The sequence below is a fragment of the Kwoniella newhampshirensis genome, chromosome 2 (assembly GCF_039105145.1).
Source record: "Kwoniella newhampshirensis strain CBS 13917 chromosome 2, whole genome shotgun sequence".
In the NCBI taxonomy this organism is placed as follows: domain Eukaryota; kingdom Fungi; phylum Basidiomycota; class Tremellomycetes; order Tremellales; family Cryptococcaceae; genus Kwoniella; species Kwoniella newhampshirensis.
Window position 1 is genome coordinate 1314821 of NC_089956.1, and position 22303 is coordinate 1337123.

The window sequence follows — 22303 nt, forward strand, 5'->3', positions numbered from 1 at the left end:
ATGATCTGTGCCTGAGTCCCTTGAGTTGGTGACTGATAGCTGACGGGGGCCGGTTCATTTTGGGAAATCACAACAACAATTCCATTCAAACAACCATACAGCACGTTTATCACAAGAGACGACGACCACGACGACGAATCCATCAAGCTGCTCCTCCTATTGTCATTATAGGTCCTCTCTGTTCTCCTCGACCGCCAGACATTCCCTTACTGTACGACCAGTGACAATATGTCTTCAACAGCAAAGTCAACATCACCCCCCTCGACCCCACCGAAAAGTTTCGTGACCGGACTGGAAAGAACGCTTCATATCCCTGCATGGTTCACTCCCTTTCTCACTGATCGAAGACAATGGAAGAACTTCACCAGATGCATGATCGTCACACTAGCAACCATGGTCTTGATGCTGTGTCAGACCAGTCAGTAATCTTTCCGCTGCGATCTTTCAACAGTCAGGCTGAATCTTGTGAAATTACAGCTCTCAACGTTCTGGGACAAGCGGCGTTCTTTGGAGCGTTGGTCAGTCAAATGCTGCCACCCTACATGACATTGAGCGTCTACCTCTTCGCTCTGCTCATACTGGTCGTCGGCATGTGCTTCGGGTGGGCATGGGGAGTCGCTGCTATGGCCGCAGCGCTTCGAGCCAGAGATCAGACGTTGCTAGCGAGGGAGGTACAGACTCAGCGCGCAGGGTGAGCTTTCCCGTCGCTCCAGAGACTGTCGACTGACGGATCACAGGTACGATACGAACGCAAACATCGATGCCCAATGTGAGTGATAGGCCTCCCCAAAAGTGGGAATGCTGATTCCTCTCAGATCAAGCATCCATTTTCCGCGGTGCATTCCTTGATCCGAGATCCTCGGCAGTATACGGAGTCTTCCTGTTCGTCGGCGCCTACTTTCTCGGGTTTATACGAGCCACTAAGCCCAGGCTGTGAGTGCTGTCGAAATTGCCAGGACTGACTTGTGGTTAGGACTCTCGGATGCATCTTTGGCACGATCATCATGGATTGTGAGTGGTTTTCCAAAGGCGAGACTCTGCAGCTAAACTCTCGCGCAGTGATGTGCTCTTTCGGTCCTCTTTTCCCAATACAGGTGTATACGTTAGCGGTGCGTGCGACCAGATTGTAGCGTTGGCAGCGTACTGACACGTTCCCAGAGACAACTCCTTCTTCCTGCAGCCACGTTCATCGCGATTGCCCTGGTGTCGGTCATCCTCATATTCCCTCAAACCCTGAATCATGTCATGCTTGATGCCACAACTGTCAAAATGTTGGGATCCATCACTCAACTGGTCAAACTGCAAGCGGAAGTCCTCAGCACATCACCAGAGGACAAGGAGAAATGGACCCAAGTGGCCACAAAAGCCTATGCTCTTCGACATGGCCATATTTCCGCTGTCACTGCTCTGGAAGGGCAGACTGGTCTGCTCCAGCTTGAGATTACCAGGGGTCAGATTGGACCTAGGAACCTGCAGAGAATTTTTAACAAGATCAAGGATCTCGGAGCCCGGACGTATGGCTTGACCAGCTTTGTCGTGAGTCCTGCTTGCCTCCATCGACCCCACGCTGATCATCGTTGCCTGTCGCAGCTGATCGTTGAGGAACAAAACCAAAGTCAGAAGCTGATGGAAAACGACCCCCTGCCTCATCCTGCCGTGCGAGCCAAAGAACACTTCAACCGCATGGACGAACATACCGCACCATCGCAGAGCTTAGGAGGGCTCCTTCCGCTACTGGAAGAGTCCACCTTTGACTTGCGCATGACCTCCGTCAAGGCACTTGAGGATATCATGACATGGCTCCATCTCGTCAACCACACCCGGTGGAAGAAGGTCCCAGTCTCGGCCGCTCCCATTGCTGAAAGGGAAGCGAACCTAGCGGCTGTCAAAGCTGCACTGGTTGAGTTCCGAGAATCGAGGCACTTTGCGCTCCTCGAGCCGTATCGAGATCATTTCGATTCGGACACAGGCGCGATCAAACCGGGGAATCTGGACGGGCACAGATATGCGAGTCGTGCCCTATTCAGATGTTTTGTCTTGACATCCAATCTTGTCTCTTTCGCTTTGGTTCTGATCGAGCTCATGGAACTGCTGTTGGAGATCGAGCGAGCCAATCCGACAGCGAAGATACAACTTCCGTACGCCTTTGCGAAGATGCTTTTGAAGAGCGCGAATGACAAGAAAGGTGGGGAGAACCCATTGGATATGGGTATCAGAGACTCGTCAGGGGTGAATGTCAATGAGCCGGTGGAGGACGACGATCATGACGACGAACACAGCGAGACCAGCACCGTTGTGGAAAAGCAGAAGAAGAAGGAGAAAACTGGCAAGGTGTATGGTACGTGTCCTGTGTTGCATCTCGACGTCACTGACCATAAAAAAACAGCCAAGGATCCGGACGCTGGTGATCCTCGCAACGTGTTCCAGAAATTCGGCAGACGACTAGCGGTCATCTGGAAAGGTGCCACTGGTCCCGCCGGTCTCTTCGCGCTGAAGTACGCCATCGTCTCGATTGCATTGTGGATCCCCGCAGTCTGCCCTTCTTCTGCTTATTTCAACTACACCAATCGGTATGTCTCTCATAAAAATGGGCGCATGTTGACTTTCTTCTGTAGAGGTTTGTGGGCGCTCATCATGTCACAAACGGGAATGGGGGTGTTTACCGGTGAACAGATCCTAGCTTTCTTCGTTCGCATGGTGAGTGTCTGTGTCTTGTTAACGAACCGCGCCAACCATCGCCGACCTTGCAGCTGGGAACGGTCGCTGGTCTTGTCATTGGAATGGTTGCTTGGTATATCGGTGCCGGTCGAGGTTCTGGCAATCCTTATGGAATCGCTGCGGCTACTGTGGGTGCACCTGTCTGTTTCACTCGCCCTGGTCTGACAATCGTGTAGATGGTGTTGATCGCACCTTGCCTGTTTATTCGTATCGCTGTGCCGATCCAAAAGGCGCCGTTTTTTCTCATGACGAATGTGACGATAATGGCGAGTGGACTGATGGTCACCGATCGAGGCGCAGCTGAACGGTCTTTCAGTTCACCGTGGGCTATTCGTGGGTCGACGAACACATTTACCAAACCGCCAATCAAGGGTCAGGTGCCAGTCTTGCAGGAAGACGAGTGCTACTGGTTATAATCGGTTAGTCTTGGCTGCCCCGAAAGGAGCTAAATAGAGTACAGGTTTCGCCGCTGCCTTCCTGGTCATGCTTTTCCCCCGGCCCACCTCTGCTCGGCTGCTCTTCCGTCATCGGCTCGCCAAGAATATGGGGGATATCGGCGACTTGTATGGGCAGATTGTGACCGGGATCGAAGGCGAATGGGACGCGCCCGTGGATGATCACCCTGTGGACAGCGCTGGCCGAAGGGAGCGTTACAAGGACCGTTTCCTGAAGATTATGGTGAGTGAGACGGGTCATCTGTGGGTGGAGAACTGATAGCGGGTGGCAGGGGAGAATGATGAGTATGGAGCCGCAGATAGCCTTTGCTGCGTGAGGTTTTTTTTTTATCCAGGTAAACAGAATCGAGCTTACCCTACTGTATAGATCGGAGCCGGGTCTCAAGTATGCCTTCTTTTCTCGATATTTGGCGATCCTGACTGATCGTCTTGTAGAGGACCCTGGCCGAAGAAGAAATACGAAGCACTTTTCCATGCGCAATCACATGTCGTCGCGACTCTCGCTCTGTTGTCCGGAGCATACTCTCGTCTGGAAGTGAAGTGGTGTAAACGATTAACAAGAAGGTCAGAGTTGATGCATCCCGCCTTTGTGAGTTTTTCCAAGCAGGAATCGCTCTCTGTGCTGATCAGACTAGATCGCCGACTGTCTGTCCCTTTTCTCGATCCTGCAACAATCCCTCGGAACCGGTGAACCGCTGCCTCCTCTGATCCCTATCTTCGAGAGACTCGCCTTCCATCATAATTGGGCTCAAGCGGAAGCGCGGATACCAATGATGAACGGGGATATGGAAAAGTCATTGCGGTCTGCGAGCAACAGCGCGGAGAGGATGGATGGAGGGGAGATGGAAACGAGAAACGTCTTGGAGGTCTTGGAGGATGCTCTGACTTGGGATACTCTGCATGTGAGCGCATCGTGATCCCCGCTCTCGAGCTGTTGACTGATCAGTGCGTGGCAGGACGAGCAATTGCCTGTCTTCGCGACGACCATGATCGCATTAGTGCATCTTGCGATAGGTCTCAATGATATGTACCGGATCGTGAGAGAGTTAGTAGGCGAGAGGGACCTGAAGGGTTTGGACCGGGCATCGGAGAGATGGGCAAAGGGGGAGATCAGGGTGTAGTGGTTCACTCTGCATTGTCTGCATTGTATCGTTTAGCTCAGTAACGTCTGCATGAAATAGCATTGACGTTGAACGAAGTCATACACAACCATGCATCGACCGTTCGTTGACCATATCTCCTCTATGTGACGACGAGCATGGGGAAATAAGCGTCCTTGTCATGCGGCACCTCGGCTCCTTGCTTTGGGACCCATTTCCCTGTGACTGGACTAGGCGGAGCAGGAGGCAGACCATTACCAATGGAAGCGGTCCTAATCCCGGCGCCAAGGAACGCTTTTCCTGCTGGGAGTTTCTCGAGGACGGACGATAAGGATGGGACGGAGGAAGTGACGATGGACTGGGAAGCGGCAGAAGAGTCGGCGTTGGGAGCGATCGAAGAAGAGTCTGATCGGACGGTTTCGGCCGTTTCGGGCGACGGTAGGGAGCCGAGGGTGGGTGATGAGAGGAGGAGAGAAGAGAGCTCGGATTGGGTCACGACGGATGTTTGTGGGTAAGCGCGTCGGACCTGCAGCGTGGGTCAGTGGGTGTCGTCGAGGAGATATCAGTATGACGTACATCGCGTTTGTAGTACTGCGAAGGAGCCGTCAGCGTTCGAACTTGATCGCAGCAGGAGTCACGCACAGGGTTAAAAGCGATATCACTGGCTTTGGTCGCTGGCGTGGCGTACTTCTCTGGTCGAGAAGCAGGCTGAGGATATCTGTTCTTATCGGGGATGGGAAGACCGGAGGAGATGTCAGGGTTGACTGGGAGTAAATGAGCGTTGGTTCCATAGAATAGCCAAGGCGAGCCACTCACCGACCATGGCCTTGTCTATGGACGAGTTTGAGGGGTATCAGTCAGTAAGAAGCGTCGAATCAACCTTGAGGAGACATACGGAACTTCTTCCAGAATCCCTATTGATCACATACATCAGCTTTAGGAGCCAAGGTGGAAGAGCAGCACACATACGGTCGGCGCGACGTGGTAGAGTGTATGGTCTGCCGACATGGGCTTTGGCTTGCCCGCGTTGGCAGCGTTTCTGAGGACGGCTGCTGCCCTGACCATGATGCTTTGTGAGGGAGAAGATGGACACAGATGGAGGAATGAATGAAAACAACAGCAAATCACATTCACGGTCGACAGAGTGGCAACCAACCGGCGGTGTTATTCGGTGAATTGTGCCACGTGGTCGACTGTGGCGCTTGATAGAGGGGGAGGAACCCGACCTCGGGCAGTGTCGCGCTGACAGCGGAGATTGGCCAACGGAAATAATGATTGTTGTTGTTTTGTTGTCGCTTCTACTACTGTTGTCGTTCCACACTGAACCCTCTCGCACAAACCAATGGGAGATATACGAGAACAGGGGCTACCCTCGGGTGGTCCCAACGATCACTATACAGCTAGCACGCCGTCGTCTCCCCGTGAAGATGTACCCAAGGTCCTCGCGAGGAACTCGGCATGTCATCAGTGTCGGTGAGTGTAGGCGTTCTCTTGCATGACATAGGCTGACGATGGCGCAGGAAGAGAAAATTGGTAAGATGAGTGGACCGGAGCCATACTGATACCTTGACAGAAATGCGATGGCCAGAAACCTATCTGTACGAATTGCGCAAGACCTAGAGTACGTGGCGCCATCAACGACCCATCGGCGGAACATTGTACCTGGGACGAGCACAAGGAGCCGAGCGCACGCACTCGTCGCAGAAGGGAGATGCTCCGGAGGAAGGCGATGGTCAATGAAGGGAGTGAGGATGGAAAGGAAAGTGGGGGGAAAAGGATCAGGCCGAACGGTGAGTGGGTGGAGGCACTCGCCAGGGCGGAGGCTTCGACAGAGGTACGGACAGGCGAGGAATCCAGTCACGGTACAGGCTCCGCCAGTCAAAATGAGAGAGAGCCCATCGAAGCCTCAAACTCATTCAGCCTCCCTGGAGCACTTGTTACCAACGACTCTGAGCCGTGGCAGCCACCTGTCGGCTCGTTCGGCACCACCCCGCTGCAGGATTGGCCGCCAAATGAGCCAGATCCATTCGGCGGTGTATTTGATCTGATCTATCCAAAGTAGGTTTCAAAGTCTAGATCGAGCTCACACGATTAGCTGGTCTCGGGATCTGCCAGCTCCAGCAATAGTCGAGGTACGTGTTGGGTGGTCTTCCACGCTGACTCTCGACCAGCATGCCGCGCAAGCGTTCTTCGCCAAAGTACCGACCTTACCGAAAATGTTGAACAAGCAAGTATTCTTGCAGTCACTTCAGCTGCCGCCATTGCATCCGGACTTTCCTGTGAGTGGAGCGCTTGCAGACGATCGCTGAATGTTGCAGTGTCGGCCTCTCCTCCATGCTATCCTTGCGATCAGCGCGAACGTCATCTCCGAAACCTCACTCGCCACCCGCGCGTATTTCCCGGTAGGCTCATCCTATAGCGACATCACGCATCCTGAGAGGGACTTTGAGGAGGCCGAACCACATTGGAGCCAGCAGAGGGGCTATGGGTCCATGCACTTGGGCAGCTGTCCCAAACGATTGACACCCGCCACACCTCTCGCTCGGTTCCAGTTGTGGCACAGAAGGAAGGCGTTTGAAACGTTTGCAGAGTGCGTGGATTGCGGGTACAAATTGGTGCAATGCCTGCAAGGTGAGTGTGACACGGACGGCTTTGGCTGATGCTTTCAGCTTTCGTCATTGTCACGACGGTGGACCAGTACAACGCATGGTGGTCAGATCTATGGTTAGAGACCGGCGCATGCGTGAGGATAGCTACGCCTATGCGACTGAACGAGAGTCCAAGTGAGTGGAAATGTGCCTGTCAGATCACTGACCGTGTCTGCAGATGTTCCCATGTCGTCGTTGAGACGTTTCACGACCGTCATCATCCCAAACGCCGTGACGGCTATGGAACAGGCTGAACGAGATAGGACGTGGTGGTGAGTGACGACTTGTGCGACCAAGGCTAATGGATCAGGATGGTTTATATTCTGGAGCGTTCGGCGTCGGCGTCGACGACTTGGCCCACGGTGAGTGCAATGCTCGTGAGGACATGGCTGAATCCTCAGTCTATCTCGGATGACGAGATCACAGTGGAACTCCCTGTCAAGCAGTCTATCTATGACAAGGGTCAGAGCGCGAGCGACGACGAGATGACCGGCGTGCAGTCTTTCCAGTGAGTATGGTGAATTGATTTGGAGCTGATGTATAGATCGCTCGACCTGTTGATGAATCGTGAGTTTCGGCGAGTTGTCTCGTGTTGCTGACGGTCAGACCCGCCCCAGCATCTCGATGTAAGTTGTGTCGACTAATCATCACTGACCCTCAGGGCTTGTGCTTCCTGGTCAAGGCGATGAAGCTTTTAGCCGACGTGAACGTGTTTTTCCGTCACTATGCTCGTGGGAGTCATTCCATAGCGTGAGTCGTGAGATCCTTGCGCGGCTGACGACGTTAGCGGATACATTGCCAACCCGACCTTTCGTGTTTTGTTGAGCCGGATCAACGGCTTTCGCATGAGCTTCCCTCCCGAATTTAGACGGCCGACTCAAGGTATGCGGGGCTCAGGCGCGGAAATTTTGGACAGGGATCTGATCACGGCGCTGTGGATGACGCATGGGTGAGCAAAGCACCCAACGGGCGCAGCTGACAAGGATAGTGCGAGCGTGCATATAGGTGAACCGTTGGTGACGCCAGAAACGTGGACTAACGAGGGGTCACGTATGACGCTGTCGGCGATTCGTGCCTCGTTGTCGCTGCTGTATGATAGTGAGTCCAGGAAGAGGTGGATGATCGCTGACAGGTATAGTCACCGCGACAAGCTATGACCGTGAGTGTCGAAAAGTCTGTATTGCACTGACGCAAAGTGACACTACTCCCCGTTTATTGCTCTTATGCGTGGTCGGTCGCGGCGCGAGGCTTGAGTCGGTTCATTGACGCCGCGACGAGGTCGGGTGATCTCGTGTCCGCTGCAGTGTTTCGTTCAGAGATCCAGGTGTTCAGGTGGGTCTCAACGCCATGCGAACGAGAACTGACAAGGCAGATTGGCGTTGCAACAATACGGGGAGAAGTTTCCGGTCGGCAAGAAACACTTGAAGATCGTCGATGACCTTCTGGCTTTCCCAGAGAATCTTCAAAAGGCAAAGCGGATCAAGCGGCCGTCTATCTTGTGAGTGTGAATAGTTCCTGGATCGAGCTGATGGGTGTCAGATGTGCCGGTGAAGGACCATTGTTTGAGATGACAAGAGACGTCGGATCGGGCACGGTGGATAGCGGCACGACGTCCAACACGGTCTTCACGCCTGAGACTGTGGGAACAAGTGCATATGTCGCCGGTTCCAGTGCGGAGGCGAGCAAAACGACGACGGCATCGCCCGCTTACATGGACCCAAACGCTCAGGATGGTTGGGATATCAGCAGTTTCAGCTTTGACATCAACACGGTGGCGGGTCTGTTCGAAACGACAGGTGCGATGTTTGACGGAGCAGATTTTACCATGTCATGATGTATAATTATTAGATCTTTCCAGATAACCACGTGGGTCTCTCCACGTTTGAGCTCAGCTTTTCGGAACCTTGCCTCGGTTCGAGCATCACTGCAGGGTCAGCGGAGGCGGTACGATCTTTTGACTCACAGCTTTTCCTGTACAACGCGTCGACCGAACCACTTCCTCGTTCTGTCAACACTTTCCTCAGGAAGTTTTGGACCGCCTCGAGTTCGTGAAAGTTGAACGGCTGGGGGTTAGTGGGGATTCGTAAGGAGTAGCTCACCTCTTGGTACCGCCGAAACTCCATCGCGATGCGGCCGAGTTTGCTATACTTGTCTTGGTTGATCAAGTTGAGGTCCGGAGAGAGCACGGAAGGTCTCGTGTTGGGGTTGCCGTCGGACGTGAAGGTGATACTGTTGTCAGCGATGTCGATCATTCGGTGTGACTTACTCTGTGAGGATGAGGCCCAGGAAGGGTAGACAGGGTGATGGGGCGTCTCGTAATTTTGCGCGGTACGCAGCGTGATTCTGTTTGTCAGCGGAAGTGGAAGATCGATTGACGCACCCTGGTGTGCTCTATGACGCCACGAAGACGTTCGATGATGATGCGATATTTCGTCGATAACGCCTGGCGTCAGCGACATCAAACCGAGGGCGCAACTCACATCCCATGTTTTGCTCAACCGCATGATGGTGCTGCTGTTCAGGCCGGCGAGGACAGCGAACATGGTGGAGAAGTTGTTCAGGTTGAAACATTTCTGACGATCAGCGGGGTCCACGTTGCATGACTCACATCTGCGAGCTTTATAAAGAATTTCATGAGAGCGGCCCGTTTCTTGGCGTCAGTTTCGTTGAGGATGCTGTCGGCGACCCATCCGGTGATCTGATTTGACAATGAGCTCAACGCTTTGAGCTCGGGGATGGTCTTCTTTCCCGTCTGCAGGAGGTCTTCGGGCGTGACGGTGCAGAAGAGTTTCGATTCCATGATGGTGAATTGTCGCGCCAGCTCCAAGGTGTCAAAGTCGGTGATGTTGACGTTGGTATTCGAGGCGCGCTGCAGTGTGGAGTGGAGGTTCTTGCTGATGACCGGGGTGGGAGGCAAGCCCGCGGGGATGGTCGGCGGATGGAGCAAGCCACGCGACCGGTCCGCAGACGATCGTTTGACACTCGAGGCAGATGGAGGACCATTCAATTTTCGACGGACCGCATCGAGCAGTCTCGGGCCCATGGCAGGGAGGGTCACACAAACGACGTCCTGGGCAAAAGTCTCGAGGGTGTCAAGGATCACGTCGTCGGGATCGTATCTCCAGTGCTGATCTAGCCAAGCTTTCAGAAAGTTGTAGATGCGTAAGCGGATGGGGACGATCTTTCGCTCGACCCACAGAGCCCTGTCACCGTCGGTCAGAGTGATTGCAGGCGGTGGATGGAGGTTGTACCGCTTGATCACCGTCTCCAGCAGTTGCGACGGCGTCGTGAACAGACGGAAGGTGTAGAAGAACGTCGCGTGGAAGGTGGGGTCGACCGGGCCGTCGTGAGGCGTCATCTTCTCGACGAGGACCGGGAGCGATGCGCCGATCATGTTGCCGTCGGAATTGAATACGATCTCTCGAGGGTCATAGTCATGCGCGACGACCCAAAAACGGACGTCGGGTGTGATTGGTGTCGTGACACTTCGGGTGGGTGTGGGTCGGGGTGGTGATTTGTGGTCAATGGTGGATTTGGCGGGCGGGCTGGTGGCAAGGGTCCATTGGGAGATGTCGCTGGTGAACTTGTCGAGATCTGCAGAGCGGGAAGGGGATCGGTGTTGTATCCGAGGTGGAGCAGGGGAAGATAGACTGGTCGATCGGCTGCGAGGTCCAGCTTCAGATTGTGTTCGGAGGAGATCCGGGCGTGTTTGCATGTCACGGGATAAGCTGGATGGGAGGAGAGCAGGCCGCACGGTCACATCCTCCACCACCACCTCCTCGTCCTCTTCCTCCTCGTCCGCCTCGATGGGTGGTTGGGTCAAGCTTCCGTCGCGCAGATAGCGTTTCTGCAGGTTGCTGAGGCTCGTCGCCTTGCGATGAAGACCGGAGAGCGTATGTACTCCTCGGGCACCGACCGCTTTGTCGCGGGGTCCTGGTGTATACTGACGGTCGCTCTGGCGAGGGGTCGCATCCACCATGTCGTTGTCGTCGGGAAGACATTGTCGAACCAACCGGACACATTCAGTGCCGGCGCGCAGCGTCGCGGTGGCCGTCTGGAGGAGACGGGCCTTTTCCATGTCGTACCGGTCCTCCCCTGTCTCCGAGAACGGTGCGTGGGCGACGACCTCGGCGGATTCTACCAGCTTTGAGGCGACGTCGTAGAGCTGATCCTTTGCCGCGCGAAGGGATTCCACCTCGCGTGAGTGCTTGTGGCGCACGATGGGGGTTCGACCGACCGCTTCAACGATGGTCAGCAGCTCTCGAACACTGTCAATGGCTTCCCGCGTCATCTCGATGAGATGGGCGTGGCTGGAGGGGTGCGAGTTGATGCTATGGGAGTGGATGTGGCCGATGAATGCGGCGATGATGGAGAGCAGTGCGTCTTCGGCGGTGCTGACGGCGTCGAGGATGGTATTGGGCGCGAAGGTCGAGGAGGGGCGTGGAGGTGGGGTGTCGTGACGATCCCCCCCGGACACGCTGCTAAAGGCGCTGTCGTGCCGATCATGCGACCGCCCCAAGGTGGGCGAGGAGGAAGATTCGGCGGAGAGGGTGGCTGAAGGGAGCGGGGGAGGCGGACTGTTGGCCCGTTGCCTCTCTGCTCGAAGGTCACCCACGCTCGTAGAACGAAGACGATAGGCTTCTTGCTGCCGCGGGTTGCCGGTTTGTGGTATGGGCAAGGAATTCGTTTCTGCCGGTACGAGCTCCACGTCACAGTCAGCCGCCAAGGTGAGAAACCGCTTGACGCTGGCAAACACCCCTCGAGCGGACTTGGCCAAGGACTCGAGGTCTGCGGCATCGTCGGTCGGCCCACTAGCCGTTCTGGCACATGCGACAAGTTTACTCAGCTCGACGAGAACGACTTTGCGCTCTTTTGCGAGGACCGGCCATTGGGCGAGAGTGGGTGATTCCTTGCTGAGACAGTCGGTCTGCTGTAATGCCGCACGAATGGACGAGATGACGCAGGCGGTAGACGGTTGAATATGTGTCTTGTGATTGGAGTGGATGGCGGAGTCGAGCAGGGAAAGAGCTTGGACGATGGGTTGGACGAGGGATTGCAGTGGGGGGGTGGCAGCTGAGGTGGTCGATGCTCGGGAGTGATGCGAGGTGGCAGAAGTGCGGCGGGAATGGGTGGATTCGCCTCGACGATGGGTCTGTGGATGTTAGTCATAGTGTCGGATGAGGTCAAGACTCACCCTATCCCATCCCATCTCGCGGACGTAATTGCTCGGAAACCAGCCCCTTCTCACCCCTTGGTCTTCACCTGTCCTCCCGCTGATCTCTCCATCCCACCATCCTGTCGCATCACGGACATGTACTCGGATGATCTCCCCGGCCTTGAATGTGAGGTAGAGGTTAGATGGCGTGGATGATGTCGAAGCGAGGAGGGAAGGGTCGAAATCGTGAATGGCTTGGACGTGGGTGGGAGGGGGCAGTGTGCTCGGACCGGCGTCGCTCTGTGATGCGGGGGTTTGGGAATGCATGGCGGTGGACTATGATGTGAGGTATGAGCTGTGATGAAGCATTGTGATGAGATCAGAGATGAGATGAAAGTGTGAAAGTGTGCGAAAAGCAAGATCAAAAGGCGCGTCGCGCAAAAACAATGATGATGATCGTTATTGATTTCGTAAAATTGTTCTGACAGATTATCTGGACAGAACGGGTGGAGACGACTCATGCATGATAAGCACGACGATGGCATTGGAGGATGCCATTCGGCGGGATCTCAGCGACGTCCTGTTGAGTACTGCACTCGGTGAGCGAATACAACCAGGGTTGGCGTGATAGACGATAGTCTCTGAACTACAAGAGACCGCTTCAGAACGTAGTACAGAGGCGGGATCTGGCGTGAAGAGATCATGGAGCATCGGTCGACATTCTGAGGCTATTGAAATTCTGGAGGCACTCTGCTGGGCCATGGAGATCGAGTTAGTGCCTCTGATGCTCCAGCACCGACATTTTTGCTGCCAAGGAAGCTTGCGTAAAGTACAACATGACCGCGGTATGACAGGAATACCGCGGTATGATCCGGACGATCTGTCAGAAGACCCCCTCTGCATGCTGAATTCTTTTCGCAATCGGGTATCGCCCCTGTCCGTGGCTTGTGCATGTGTACCATAGTTGTCAGAATCCATCCACGAGATCGAAGGCGGCTAGAGGAGTGAAAAGCCAGGGCTAGCCCACGAGCTGCTCGAGCTGCTCGAGCGTGACTTGCAGCTCACTCGTGACGCTGCATCGATGCTTGGGGGTGCGACCAGCGGGACGATGTGTCACATTGGCGACTGATGCATAGGTCTTTGCTATACCTTGTAGCGTTCGACCTGCACCCGACGACGGTGACTAACTCCGGATCGACCCCATGTGGCCATCACGCGGGCAGAGATCATCGTGTTGATCTGTCCCGTCGTCCCATGATAATGAATTACAATCCAGTCCATTGTTCTCTTTCTCCTTTCCTTCCATCACACCACCGTTGCAGGATGGCGGACCTGTCCCAGCATACAAACTACACCGCCGCGTACTCGGGTCTGCTGGACAACTTCTACCTCACCCTCGGTATAGCCGGAGCCTGCCTGATCGGATATGAGATAGAGGTGCACATGCCCAGGCGCAGGGGCAGAGATGGCCGGTTTCAGAGGATCCCCGTGAGGGTTTATCACGCGGTCAGAGGGTGGGTGGGGCTTGAGAATGAGCTCGGATCAAGGGAGGGGTGGGAATTTGGATAGTGAGTGGCAGGTCTGAGGGGTATATAGCTGACGAGTAGTATATTTCAACCGAAAGCTTGGGCAGTGTAGGTGAAGAGCGATGGACACGGGCTGACGGCAGAAATCCGTCGCCACCGGTCCCGCGCTGGCCACTGATGTGGATTGTGAGCTCGCTGAGAGTACGCGAGCGGGATATGCCAGCGAAGTGTGGTCTAGACCTGACGCTGCATGCGAGGTTTCTGCGTGGATGCTGTGAGTGTGCCTTGGTGGGCGCAAGCTGATGTCAGTTTTCTACACGCTGCTGCAGACGATCGTTATCATGCCGTGAGTGGAATGGGGATGCATCTCGGCTGACGTGCAGTGTTCTCATGCCTCTACATATCATCTACTCACCCTCGGACATTTCCCGGACGTCGATGCTGCGAGCGTCCATCTCGTCGTTGGTGCAATCGTCCGGGTCAAGGTGGCTATGGGTGCATGCGTTGCTCATCTGGTGGATCTCGATCACGTGGACGGCGACGGCGTTGTGGATCACCTGGGGTGCGATTGCGTATCGTCGCAAGGAGGTGAAGGGGTTGGAAGAAAGGTTAAAGACGGCGAGGGGGGAGGGTCGGGGCGAGGACGGCGGGGGTGTGGGAGAGGATTGCGAGGGGGTGAAGCGGTTCAAGTCGCTGATGGTGACAAATGTGCCTCCGGATAGTGAGTGGGTGGGATTTGGGCCAGGCTGATGTCTAGTGCGCGACGAGCACGTGTTGAGAGACTATTTCGATCACTACCTGCATCGGCATCATGACCACAAGGCCAAGCAGGCGTCGACGAATCGACCGTCGCATGTGGACGAGGTGATTCTGGTCAGGAAACTGGGCACGTTGATCAGTCTCCGGGCGAGACGGCAGGATGTTTTGAGGAAGCTCGAGGTGGCTCATGTGAAGCTGGCGAAGCGGGTGCTGGGTGTGGTGGAGAAAGGAAGGAAGCGCGGACATGTGGACGAGCTGGAAAAGGCTCTGGGTCGGTTCCTGGACGGACCGCAGGAGGACACGGTGTGGGATGCGCTGCATGCGCTGCCTCGGGAGAGTCTCGACAAGTTTCAGTCTCTCACACACCTCACATCTTTGTTCAGGGATCAGAACGCGCCGTTGATCGACTACCTCACGACGAAGCTGAACTATTTGACGGTGCTGCTGGACGAGGCGCGGTCCAAGCCGTTGGAGTCATATCCTTGCGCGTCGACGGCATTTGTCACTTTCAAGGATGCAGCATCGGCACGACTCGCGCACAAGATCCTCGACAGCCATCCGAGACGATCGCTTGCGTGTCACACGACGCCGGCGCCGGACTGGACGGATCTGCTGTGGCCGCGGCTGAGTAAAAGCGTCTACCGATCGGAGTTTGTCAGGGGATGGGTGATTTACCTGGGAGTGTGGGCGTTTACGTTGGTCTGGGTGAGTCAGTGTTGGTGGGCTAAGCTGACGACAGATCTTTCCCGTGTCGCTGCTGTGCGCGCTGGCTTCGTTGACTAACATCGCGGGGTTCATCCGACCGCTGGAAAGTTTCCTCAATGCGCACCCGAAAGCGGCGTCGGCGATCACGTCGTTGGCGCCGGTGATCCTCGTGGCGTTGCTCACCATCGCGATCTGTCCCATCCTTCTGGTCATCGCGAACAAGGCGGAGACGATTGTGACGCGGCTGGGGATCCATAACTCGGTGCTGGAGCGATTCTGGAAGTTTCTGATGGTCAACGGGGTGGTGTTCTTCGCCATTGGCCAGTCTGCCATCGAGGCGTACCTGACCGCGTTCCAGAATAATGATTTCGATCCGCTGCCGATTATCGCCGGGGCCTTTGTGAGTAATGTGCACGAGTGACCAGAGCTGATTATCTCAGCCCACTGCCGCGCCGTACTTTGCGTCGTATATCCTGCTGCAGGTGGCGATCCAGCCGTTCTTCGAGATCTTCCGGTTTGGAGTGAGTGTGGTCGGGTGTGGCCGTCGCTGACAGTGGCAGCTTCCCACCATTGTGTATGTGTTTGGAACACGCCTGTCGACGATCCCACGACAACGCGAGGGGAGGACGGAACATCCCACGTTCAGTCATTTCTCACAGGTGCCCCAGCAGTTGCTAGCCGGGGCGATCATGCACCTGTTCATGTTGTTGAACCCGTTGGTGCTGCCATTCACGCTGGTGTACTACGGGGCTTGTTACGTGGTGTGGAAGAGGCAATTCACGTATGTGTATGGGCGGTTGTACGAGACGAATGGGCGACGGACGAGCGTGCGGGTGGTGCGATATAGTCTCGATGCGTTGGCTTGTGAGTGAGGCAAGAGGGGGTTCGGGCTGATGGCAGTGGCTCAATTCGTGCTGTTTGCGTTCTTCATCCTCAACAAGGCCAAGGGGCATGCGATTGCGACAGGGATCTTGTTTTTCCTGACGCTGTTGACAAAGTTGATGTGAGTGGGTAGAGGGGGACTTTGCTGATGACAGAATCACGCGGGCGTTGAAGAGACGGTTTGACAGGTGAGTGGGGATTGCAGTGTTGCGCTGATGGTCAGGTTGGATATGCAAGAGGCGGATCTGTTATGTCCGGCGGCGGGGGTGACGACCGGGGAAGAGATGACAGAGACGGATGACGATGTGTACGACGTCGTGTCGGTGGGCAAAACGAGTCGTTATCGCACGCTTCGACGGAGTATCCACCAGTGGCACAAGCAACATCGGCCCGTCCCATTAGACGCATTGTTTTCCACCCTCGATTCGAAGTTCCAATTTGACCCAGCTGAGGTCGAGGTGGAGACGAAGGGGTTTGTCACCCCTCCTGCACCACCGGTGAAGCTAGTCGTCGCTCACCCCCATCTGCCGCCTTGGGAGGACATACCGCCGTACAAACGCGCGAGAGGGTATAATGACCAACCGGCGTACACGGATGACTTTGACGACTTTTTGTGGCTCCCTCGGGATCCGCGTTCCACACTGGATCTGGACGACACGGTGGAGCTGCGAGCGTCACTGACGACTTCGGCGGGGGGCACGGGTGTCATAGGGGAATGGATGGATGAGGAGGTTGCGGAGGCTGACCCGAAACATACGAGTTTGAGCGGGCTGTTTGAGCGACCGGAGGAGAAGCCGGGAATGGTTCGTGTGGTCAGTCCAATGTCACTGGAGACCCCTCCCCGCGTGACGTTTCCCTCGACGCTGAGCAGATCGGCATCGGGTCGTCGGCCCAGTCGCTTGAGGTCGGGGAGTTCGTTGGAGCGAGGGCGATCGATGAGCGTTCTGTCGAGCCGGTCGTCCAGTGCGATTTCGGCACAGCAGCAAGCGTTAATCAGCGAGGTGATGGAGGAGGAGAGATTGGCGCATACGGATGCGAGGAAGGAAGAGAGGGAAGAGAGGGAGCGGGATGAGGAGGAGTTGGCAAAGGAGCGGCGGCGTGAGACGTAGTTTATGCATGCGTTTAGATACAATCTCGATTATATCTTCCATGCCACCCGGCCTTTCTTCCATGACCGCTTTCTCTGCTCATACTCCTTGCCGCTGTCCTTGGCTTCTTTCCGCAGTTGCAGCTGGCGGGGACCGGGATCTCTCCACTTGATCTTGGGGGTGGCTGAGGGGGTGTCGCGGGACATGCTCTTGGCGGTTTGACCTTCAGGAGCCCACAGGCTGGTCATCGCGAGGAGATCCTGCTGCTGCTGCTGCATGCCCTTGCGTGCGATGGCTTGGGAGGCGGGGGTCATGTCGGTCTGGTTGATGGTATAGTTTACGGACCCTGCTGTCAGCGGGGTAAAGAAGGGGGGCGAGCTTACAGTTCGGGGTTTTGGTCTTGTCCGCGGAGAAGATGACTGGGCCGACTACGGGCTGGTCGTCAAGGAGATTCTCCATAGTGAGGGTGATGGCCTGGCATGGTTTAGGTGATTCGGTGGAGTCGCGTGGTTCGATGTAAGCGGTGACGTCGTGGGTCTTGGGGGTATGCTTGATGATGACGTCGAGGGGTTGGTCAGGGAAGGCGGCGATGCAGCGGTGGAAGAGGATCTCGAGGAGGGAGACGGAGAGTTTGAACGCTTGGTCGGCGAGCGCGGTGGAGCCAAAGACGCGTTGGTCGATCTCGGTGCTGGGTGGGTGAGCGGGAGGTGACGGGGGTTGGAACTTACAGGGGGACATATTGGAAGCCGAAGATGCGGGACGTGTTATGGTAGGCGAGGAAGATGCCGTCCATCCCGCCGATGCGTACTTGGAGGCTGCAGGTTAGCGGGAGGCAGTCATTGGGGTGGCTCACCTGAACTTGAGCATGCCTGCGCGGAGCAGATCGTAGTACCTGTTGTCAGCGAGGTAAAGGAGGTAGGACTCACTCTCTTTCGTACGACTGGGTGTAGCCTCGGTCCTTGGAGATGTCGTAGACGGAGTTGGCCTGAGGTCAGCGATGTTGGCGTGGAGGACTCACCTGGTAGTTTGCGCGATCGTAACGGATCGGTAAGCAGGCGCGGGTCTTGATGTCAAAGACGCCGGAGCCGGGAAGACGAGGGTCGTAGCAGTCGAGCTGGGAGCGCATCAAAAGGGAGTTGATCCGTTGGTAGCGGTAAGCTTCTTTTTCGGTGCGTTCAGATTCGGGCACTGCGTCGTCAGGACTGGATCGTAGGAATTTTTTTAGCTCGGAGGCTTCGACCGTGAGCATTTTCTCGAGCACTCGGCCCTGGAGGTCAGCGAAGCGCATTCAGAGGGGGACTCACGAAATCGCTGATGACGTTTTCAATGTCGTAGCGTTTGTCGCTGTCGACGGAGTATCGGTCGTCGGGAAGTTTGCCTATGATGACGCAGGCGGGGAGTTCGGCGCCGGGTGTGAAAGTGGTTCGCTGGGATCAGCGGGTTGGCGAAGTTGGTGACTCACCTCGGTCGCGAAATCTTGGCTCAGCGTCGCGAGGTCAACGCCTTTGCCGCCGCTTATGGCGAAGTATATCTGGCTGAGGGCTTTGGTGAGGGTGGAGGTGGATCCGATGAAGCGACAGTGGTGTGCAAGTGCGAGGGCGAGGAGTTCCTGCCGTCAGCGGGGATTCAGAAAGGTAGGCTCACCTCGTCTTGTGAAGGGGTGATGTACGGGGGACACCGCTCGAACGCAAAGTCTTTCGGTTGAGGAATGGCCTCGAGAGATTGGTCAAAGTTCCATACGCCAGTGCGGGGGTCGCGCAAGGGGTGTACGCCGGGGCTGTGTGTCAGAGGCGTGCGTCGGAGGGGAGACTCACCTGAACAAGACACGACCGAGGGATTTTCGCAGCCGAGCGATTGTCATCTTGCGAGAGGGTTTGATCTCTGCCTGTCAGCGGGTTCTTGGGGGGTGGAGCTTACCTTGCAGTGTGACGTTGCGCGCTGAGATATGACCGGTGGATGGCGCCGTTGCCGTGACCTTTCGCTTGTTGGTTGGCCGTCGGAATGACGGGAGATTATCCTTGAGCGCGGTGGGTATGGATAACGTCGGGGCTACTTTTCGCCGGCGGTACTCTTGAAGATTTCTTGCATTGGTGAGATCGGTAGCTTGTTCCGCCTCGCCCTGAGTTTTAATCGAGGGGGTTTGCGAGGTTATCGTGGCGCTCGCATCGGAGTCGGTGTCCGACCGTTGTGAGCGCAACAGGTGAGCTGTTTGTTGCGCAGCGGCCGTGAGGGTGGGTCGGGCAAGGGCGGCGACGCTCGGGACGCTTGTGGACGACGAAGCTGTGGCGTGGATGAAGCCGAGGGTGGCGAGGCGCAGGGGCGTGGGGCGGGGCATCGTGCGTGATTGATGACGATGTTGGCGATGTTGACTGTAGATTGGGCGTGATGATCAGGAGTGTGGATGTTGTGTACCCGTACTCGATGCGATCAGCTCGTCGTGAGTTGTGTAGTTATAATTTGCACCTCCACCCCGTCAGGCACCGTTATGGCCACTGGTCTTGAAACCACCGACCCCCCCCCATATAGCATCTGAGCTATATATGGGGGGACTAAGTAGCGGAGAGTACATGGGGGGGGGAAACACTTTAGGTCAGGTCACGTGATCGCGGCGACAGTTGGTGAACCTCTGGACCAAGGGGGGTATCTCATGCGGGCTCATTCAGACCCGTGCAACTGATTGACGGATGCGTACAAAAGTAGACAGACAACCGTGCGTGTATTTGTACCTCTGCTCCACTCCGAGCATTGAAGCAGGTACACGAACCAGAAAGACAATGATATTCCGCAGAGACCGCTGCGCTTGGTCCAGTGGGGCTCACATGGGGCAGTCGCAGAGGAAGCGACGAGGTGTAAACAGGCTGGAATGAAAAGGATACGGTTACGTAAATGATACCTTACGTAACTATCCCTGCGAAAAAATCGCGGAAAGCTGCACTCCTTCAGCACCCCCCTCAACTTTCTTTCTCCTCGCCACACCACCCACACCCTCACCCACACCTACACGCAAAACACATACACCATGTTAATCTACCAGGACGTTATCACCGGCGACGAGATGGCTTCGGATGCCTTCCCCATGTGAGTTGGGACGAATCTCCGCTCCCTGCTACGATGCCCTCCCCCACTGACCCTTTCCTCCACAGCAAGGAAGTCGACGACATCGCCTACGAGGTCGACTGCGCCATGATCGTCGTCAAGGAGGGTGATGTCGACATTGGTGAGTGAACCTCATTTCGACACCACTGACCCCAGGTGCCAATCCTTCCGCCGAGGAGGAGGCCGAGGCTCTCGAGGCTGGTGCCACCCAGGTCAACAACGTTGTCCACTCTTTCCGACTCCAATCCACCCAGTTCGACAAAAAGGTGAGCACACTGGAGTCCACCCCACGCTGACCCCTCAGGCATACCTCACCTACCTCAAGGGATACATGAAGGCCGTCAAAGCTCACCTCGAGAAGACCAACCCCGACCGAGTCGCTGCGTTTGAGAAGGGTGCCCAGGCCTTTGCCAAGAAGATCGTCGGCAACTTCAAGGACTACGAGTTCTACATTGGAGAGGGCATGGACCCCGAGGGAATGGTTGCTTTGCTCGTGGGTGTGATGCCTGTCTTGCGTCGACTCAGCTAACCCTAACTCGCAGAACTACCGAGAGGACGGTGTCACCCCGTATTTCACTCTCTGGAAGGACGGAGTCAAGGAGGTGAGCACGACCCTCTCCCCTTTGTCCTGTTGTCCCGCTGACCCCAACGCCAGGTCAAAATCTAACCTCGTTTTGTACTTTCCCGTTGTTGCATTTTATATATACATGAGATGTCATTTGGTCACTACGCCACGTGCAAAAACAAACAAAATTTCACTTTCTCCTTTCTTCTCCATCCACCATGCCATCTCTCCCTGACACCTCCCACACCCCGTTTCGACTCACAGAGAAGCACTTTAAGAATCGCATCGTCAAGAACCACCTCCCCTCACTCCGTTCACATATCCACGCCCTCGTGGACCTGTCCCGACCCACGCGGCAAGAAGACGACGAGGTTTGGACGGCAGGATGGTGGAGTCCGGACCACGACGCTGAGCCATCTCGCAGAGGCAAAGAGAGAAACCTTGGGGAAAGGCCAGAGCTTGACACGACGGGGTTGAAGCGGATCACCCTGAGCGACGGCAGGATAGGATACATCGTCGCGCCCGGCTGCATCCTCATCCCCCGGTACCTCACACCTTTGGCCCAACTCGCTCTGCTCGAATCCTCCCTCGCACTGTACACCCTCCCTCCCAATCCTCTCTCCCTCTCCACGCACTATGACCTCCCTCACGATCTGTTCCATCTCTACGCTACCGCTCCCGACACTCTTGTCCAGCCCAAACACGCATCCGTCCCCGCTTCCCACCCTCCACCCAAATGCCGAACCATTGTAGACACCGAGCCCGCCGCCGTTCTTGGCTACGACGAGATCGTCGCGCGGAACAAGTCCTGGACAGGTGACGTCCCCAGTGACAAGCTTGGACCCAAAACCGTGGACCATCTTATGAGACAAATCCGATGGGCCAATCTTGGCTGGGTGTATCAGGTATGTCCACTATCACCTTACAACCCGCTAACTCCCAGTGGTCCACCAAATCCTACGACTTCAGCCACGACACGCCGATCCCTTTCCCTCCCGATCTCGCCGCGGTCTGCTCCTCCGCCGTCGCCTCCATCCCCTGGCACAATGTCTTCCCCGACACCACCGGCTACGAGTCATGGCCCGATGATTACAGTACGTCACTCCTATCCAACTCCGCTGACCACAGCCCCCGACACCGGCATCGTCAACTTTTACCAACTCAACGACACCCTCATGGGTCATGTCGATCGTTCCGAGTGAGTCCACCCTGCCTTACTCTGCTAATCCCAGACTGGACCCCGCCCGACCCCTCGTGTCCATATCGTAAGTCCCAACCCCATCTCCCCCGCTGACGGCAGACTTGGCCACGCTGCCATCCTTCTGCTCGGTGCGTCAACCCGACACTCCCCCCCACGACCGATCATCCTTCGTTCAGGCGACATGTTGATCATGAGCGGCGACGGCAGACAAGCATACCACGGTGAGTCAACCTTCGTCAGACTCCCAGCTGAGCCCCCAGGCATCCCTCGCATCATGGAGAGGACACTCCCAGCACACTTCTCACCCATTGACACCCCTGCCAAGCGCTGGATATCCACGGCTCGGATCAATATCAACGCGAGACAGGTATTCCCTCCAGGCTTTCAGCGGCCCATATCATAGTA

At 56.0% G+C, this 22303-nt stretch overlaps 9 protein-coding genes across 9 annotated transcripts; 5 read left to right on the top strand and 4 right to left on the bottom strand.

Moving 5' to 3' along the window:
• Positions 1–228: 228 nt before the first annotated feature.
• Positions 229–4294, top strand: IAR55_001182 (uncharacterized protein; the record flags this gene model as incomplete). Its single annotated transcript, XM_066944309.1, has 19 exons — positions 229–418; positions 478–691; positions 738–769; positions 816–906; positions 974–1011; positions 1060–1109; positions 1159–1536; positions 1591–2338; positions 2387–2570; positions 2616–2697; positions 2751–2846; positions 2895–2984; positions 3035–3127; positions 3172–3396; positions 3446–3486; positions 3541–3558; positions 3609–3762; positions 3809–4075; positions 4130–4294. The coding sequence occupies 19 exons, from the start codon at positions 229–231 to the stop codon at positions 4292–4294; spliced, it is 3156 nt and encodes a 1051-aa protein (XP_066805510.1).
• A 121-nt stretch (positions 4295–4415) lies between these two features.
• Positions 4416–5338, bottom strand: IAR55_001183 (uncharacterized protein; the record flags this gene model as incomplete). Its single annotated transcript, XM_066944310.1, has 6 exons — positions 4416–4799; positions 4850–4864; positions 4916–5037; positions 5090–5104; positions 5169–5187; positions 5243–5338. The coding sequence occupies 6 exons, from the start codon at positions 5336–5338 to the stop codon at positions 4416–4418; spliced, it is 651 nt and encodes a 216-aa protein (XP_066805511.1).
• A 277-nt stretch (positions 5339–5615) lies between these two features.
• Positions 5616–8755, top strand: IAR55_001184 (uncharacterized protein; the record flags this gene model as incomplete). Its single annotated transcript, XM_066944311.1, has 4 exons — positions 5616–5746; positions 5847–5894; positions 6943–7056; positions 8377–8755. The coding sequence occupies 4 exons, from the start codon at positions 5616–5618 to the stop codon at positions 8753–8755; spliced, it is 672 nt and encodes a 223-aa protein (XP_066805512.1).
• Positions 8756–8765: 10 nt separating this feature from the next.
• IAR55_001185 (uncharacterized protein) lies at positions 8766–9173 on the bottom strand (the record flags this gene model as incomplete). The annotated part of the gene is made up of 1 exon (XM_066944312.1): positions 8766–9173. The coding sequence occupies one exon, from the start codon at positions 9171–9173 to the stop codon at positions 8766–8768; it is 408 nt and encodes a 135-aa protein (XP_066805513.1).
• Positions 9174–9478: 305 nt separating this feature from the next.
• IAR55_001186 (uncharacterized protein) lies at positions 9479–12403 on the bottom strand (the record flags this gene model as incomplete). The annotated part of the gene is made up of 2 exons (XM_066944313.1): positions 9479–12073; positions 12116–12403. 2 exons carry the CDS (start codon positions 12401–12403, stop codon positions 9479–9481), a joined length of 2883 nt encoding a protein of 960 aa, XP_066805514.1.
• A 996-nt stretch (positions 12404–13399) lies between these two features.
• Positions 13400–17057, top strand: IAR55_001187 (uncharacterized protein; the record flags this gene model as incomplete). The annotated part of the gene is made up of 3 exons (XM_066944314.1): positions 13400–13644; positions 13826–13876; positions 16172–17057. The coding sequence occupies 3 exons, from the start codon at positions 13400–13402 to the stop codon at positions 17055–17057; spliced, it is 1182 nt and encodes a 393-aa protein (XP_066805515.1).
• Positions 17058–17086: 29 nt separating this feature from the next.
• Positions 17087–19371, bottom strand: IAR55_001188 (uncharacterized protein; the record flags this gene model as incomplete). The annotated part of the gene is made up of 8 exons (XM_066944315.1): positions 17087–17331; positions 17420–17851; positions 17963–17994; positions 18055–18150; positions 18341–18414; positions 18499–18571; positions 18681–18813; positions 18954–19371. The coding sequence occupies 8 exons, from the start codon at positions 19369–19371 to the stop codon at positions 17087–17089; spliced, it is 1503 nt and encodes a 500-aa protein (XP_066805516.1).
• Positions 19372–20055: 684 nt separating this feature from the next.
• Positions 20056–20799, top strand: IAR55_001189 (uncharacterized protein; the record flags this gene model as incomplete). Its single annotated transcript, XM_066944316.1, has 6 exons — positions 20056–20114; positions 20180–20238; positions 20289–20344; positions 20437–20625; positions 20675–20734; positions 20788–20799. 6 exons carry the CDS (start codon positions 20056–20058, stop codon positions 20797–20799), a joined length of 435 nt encoding a protein of 144 aa, XP_066805517.1.
• A 116-nt stretch (positions 20800–20915) lies between these two features.
• IAR55_001190 (uncharacterized protein) lies at positions 20916–22301 on the top strand (the record flags this gene model as incomplete). The annotated part of the gene is made up of 2 exons (XM_066944317.1): positions 20916–21895; positions 21998–22301. 2 exons carry the CDS (start codon positions 20916–20918, stop codon positions 22299–22301), a joined length of 1284 nt encoding a protein of 427 aa, XP_066805518.1.
• Between the last annotated feature and the right edge of the window lie 2 nt (positions 22302–22303).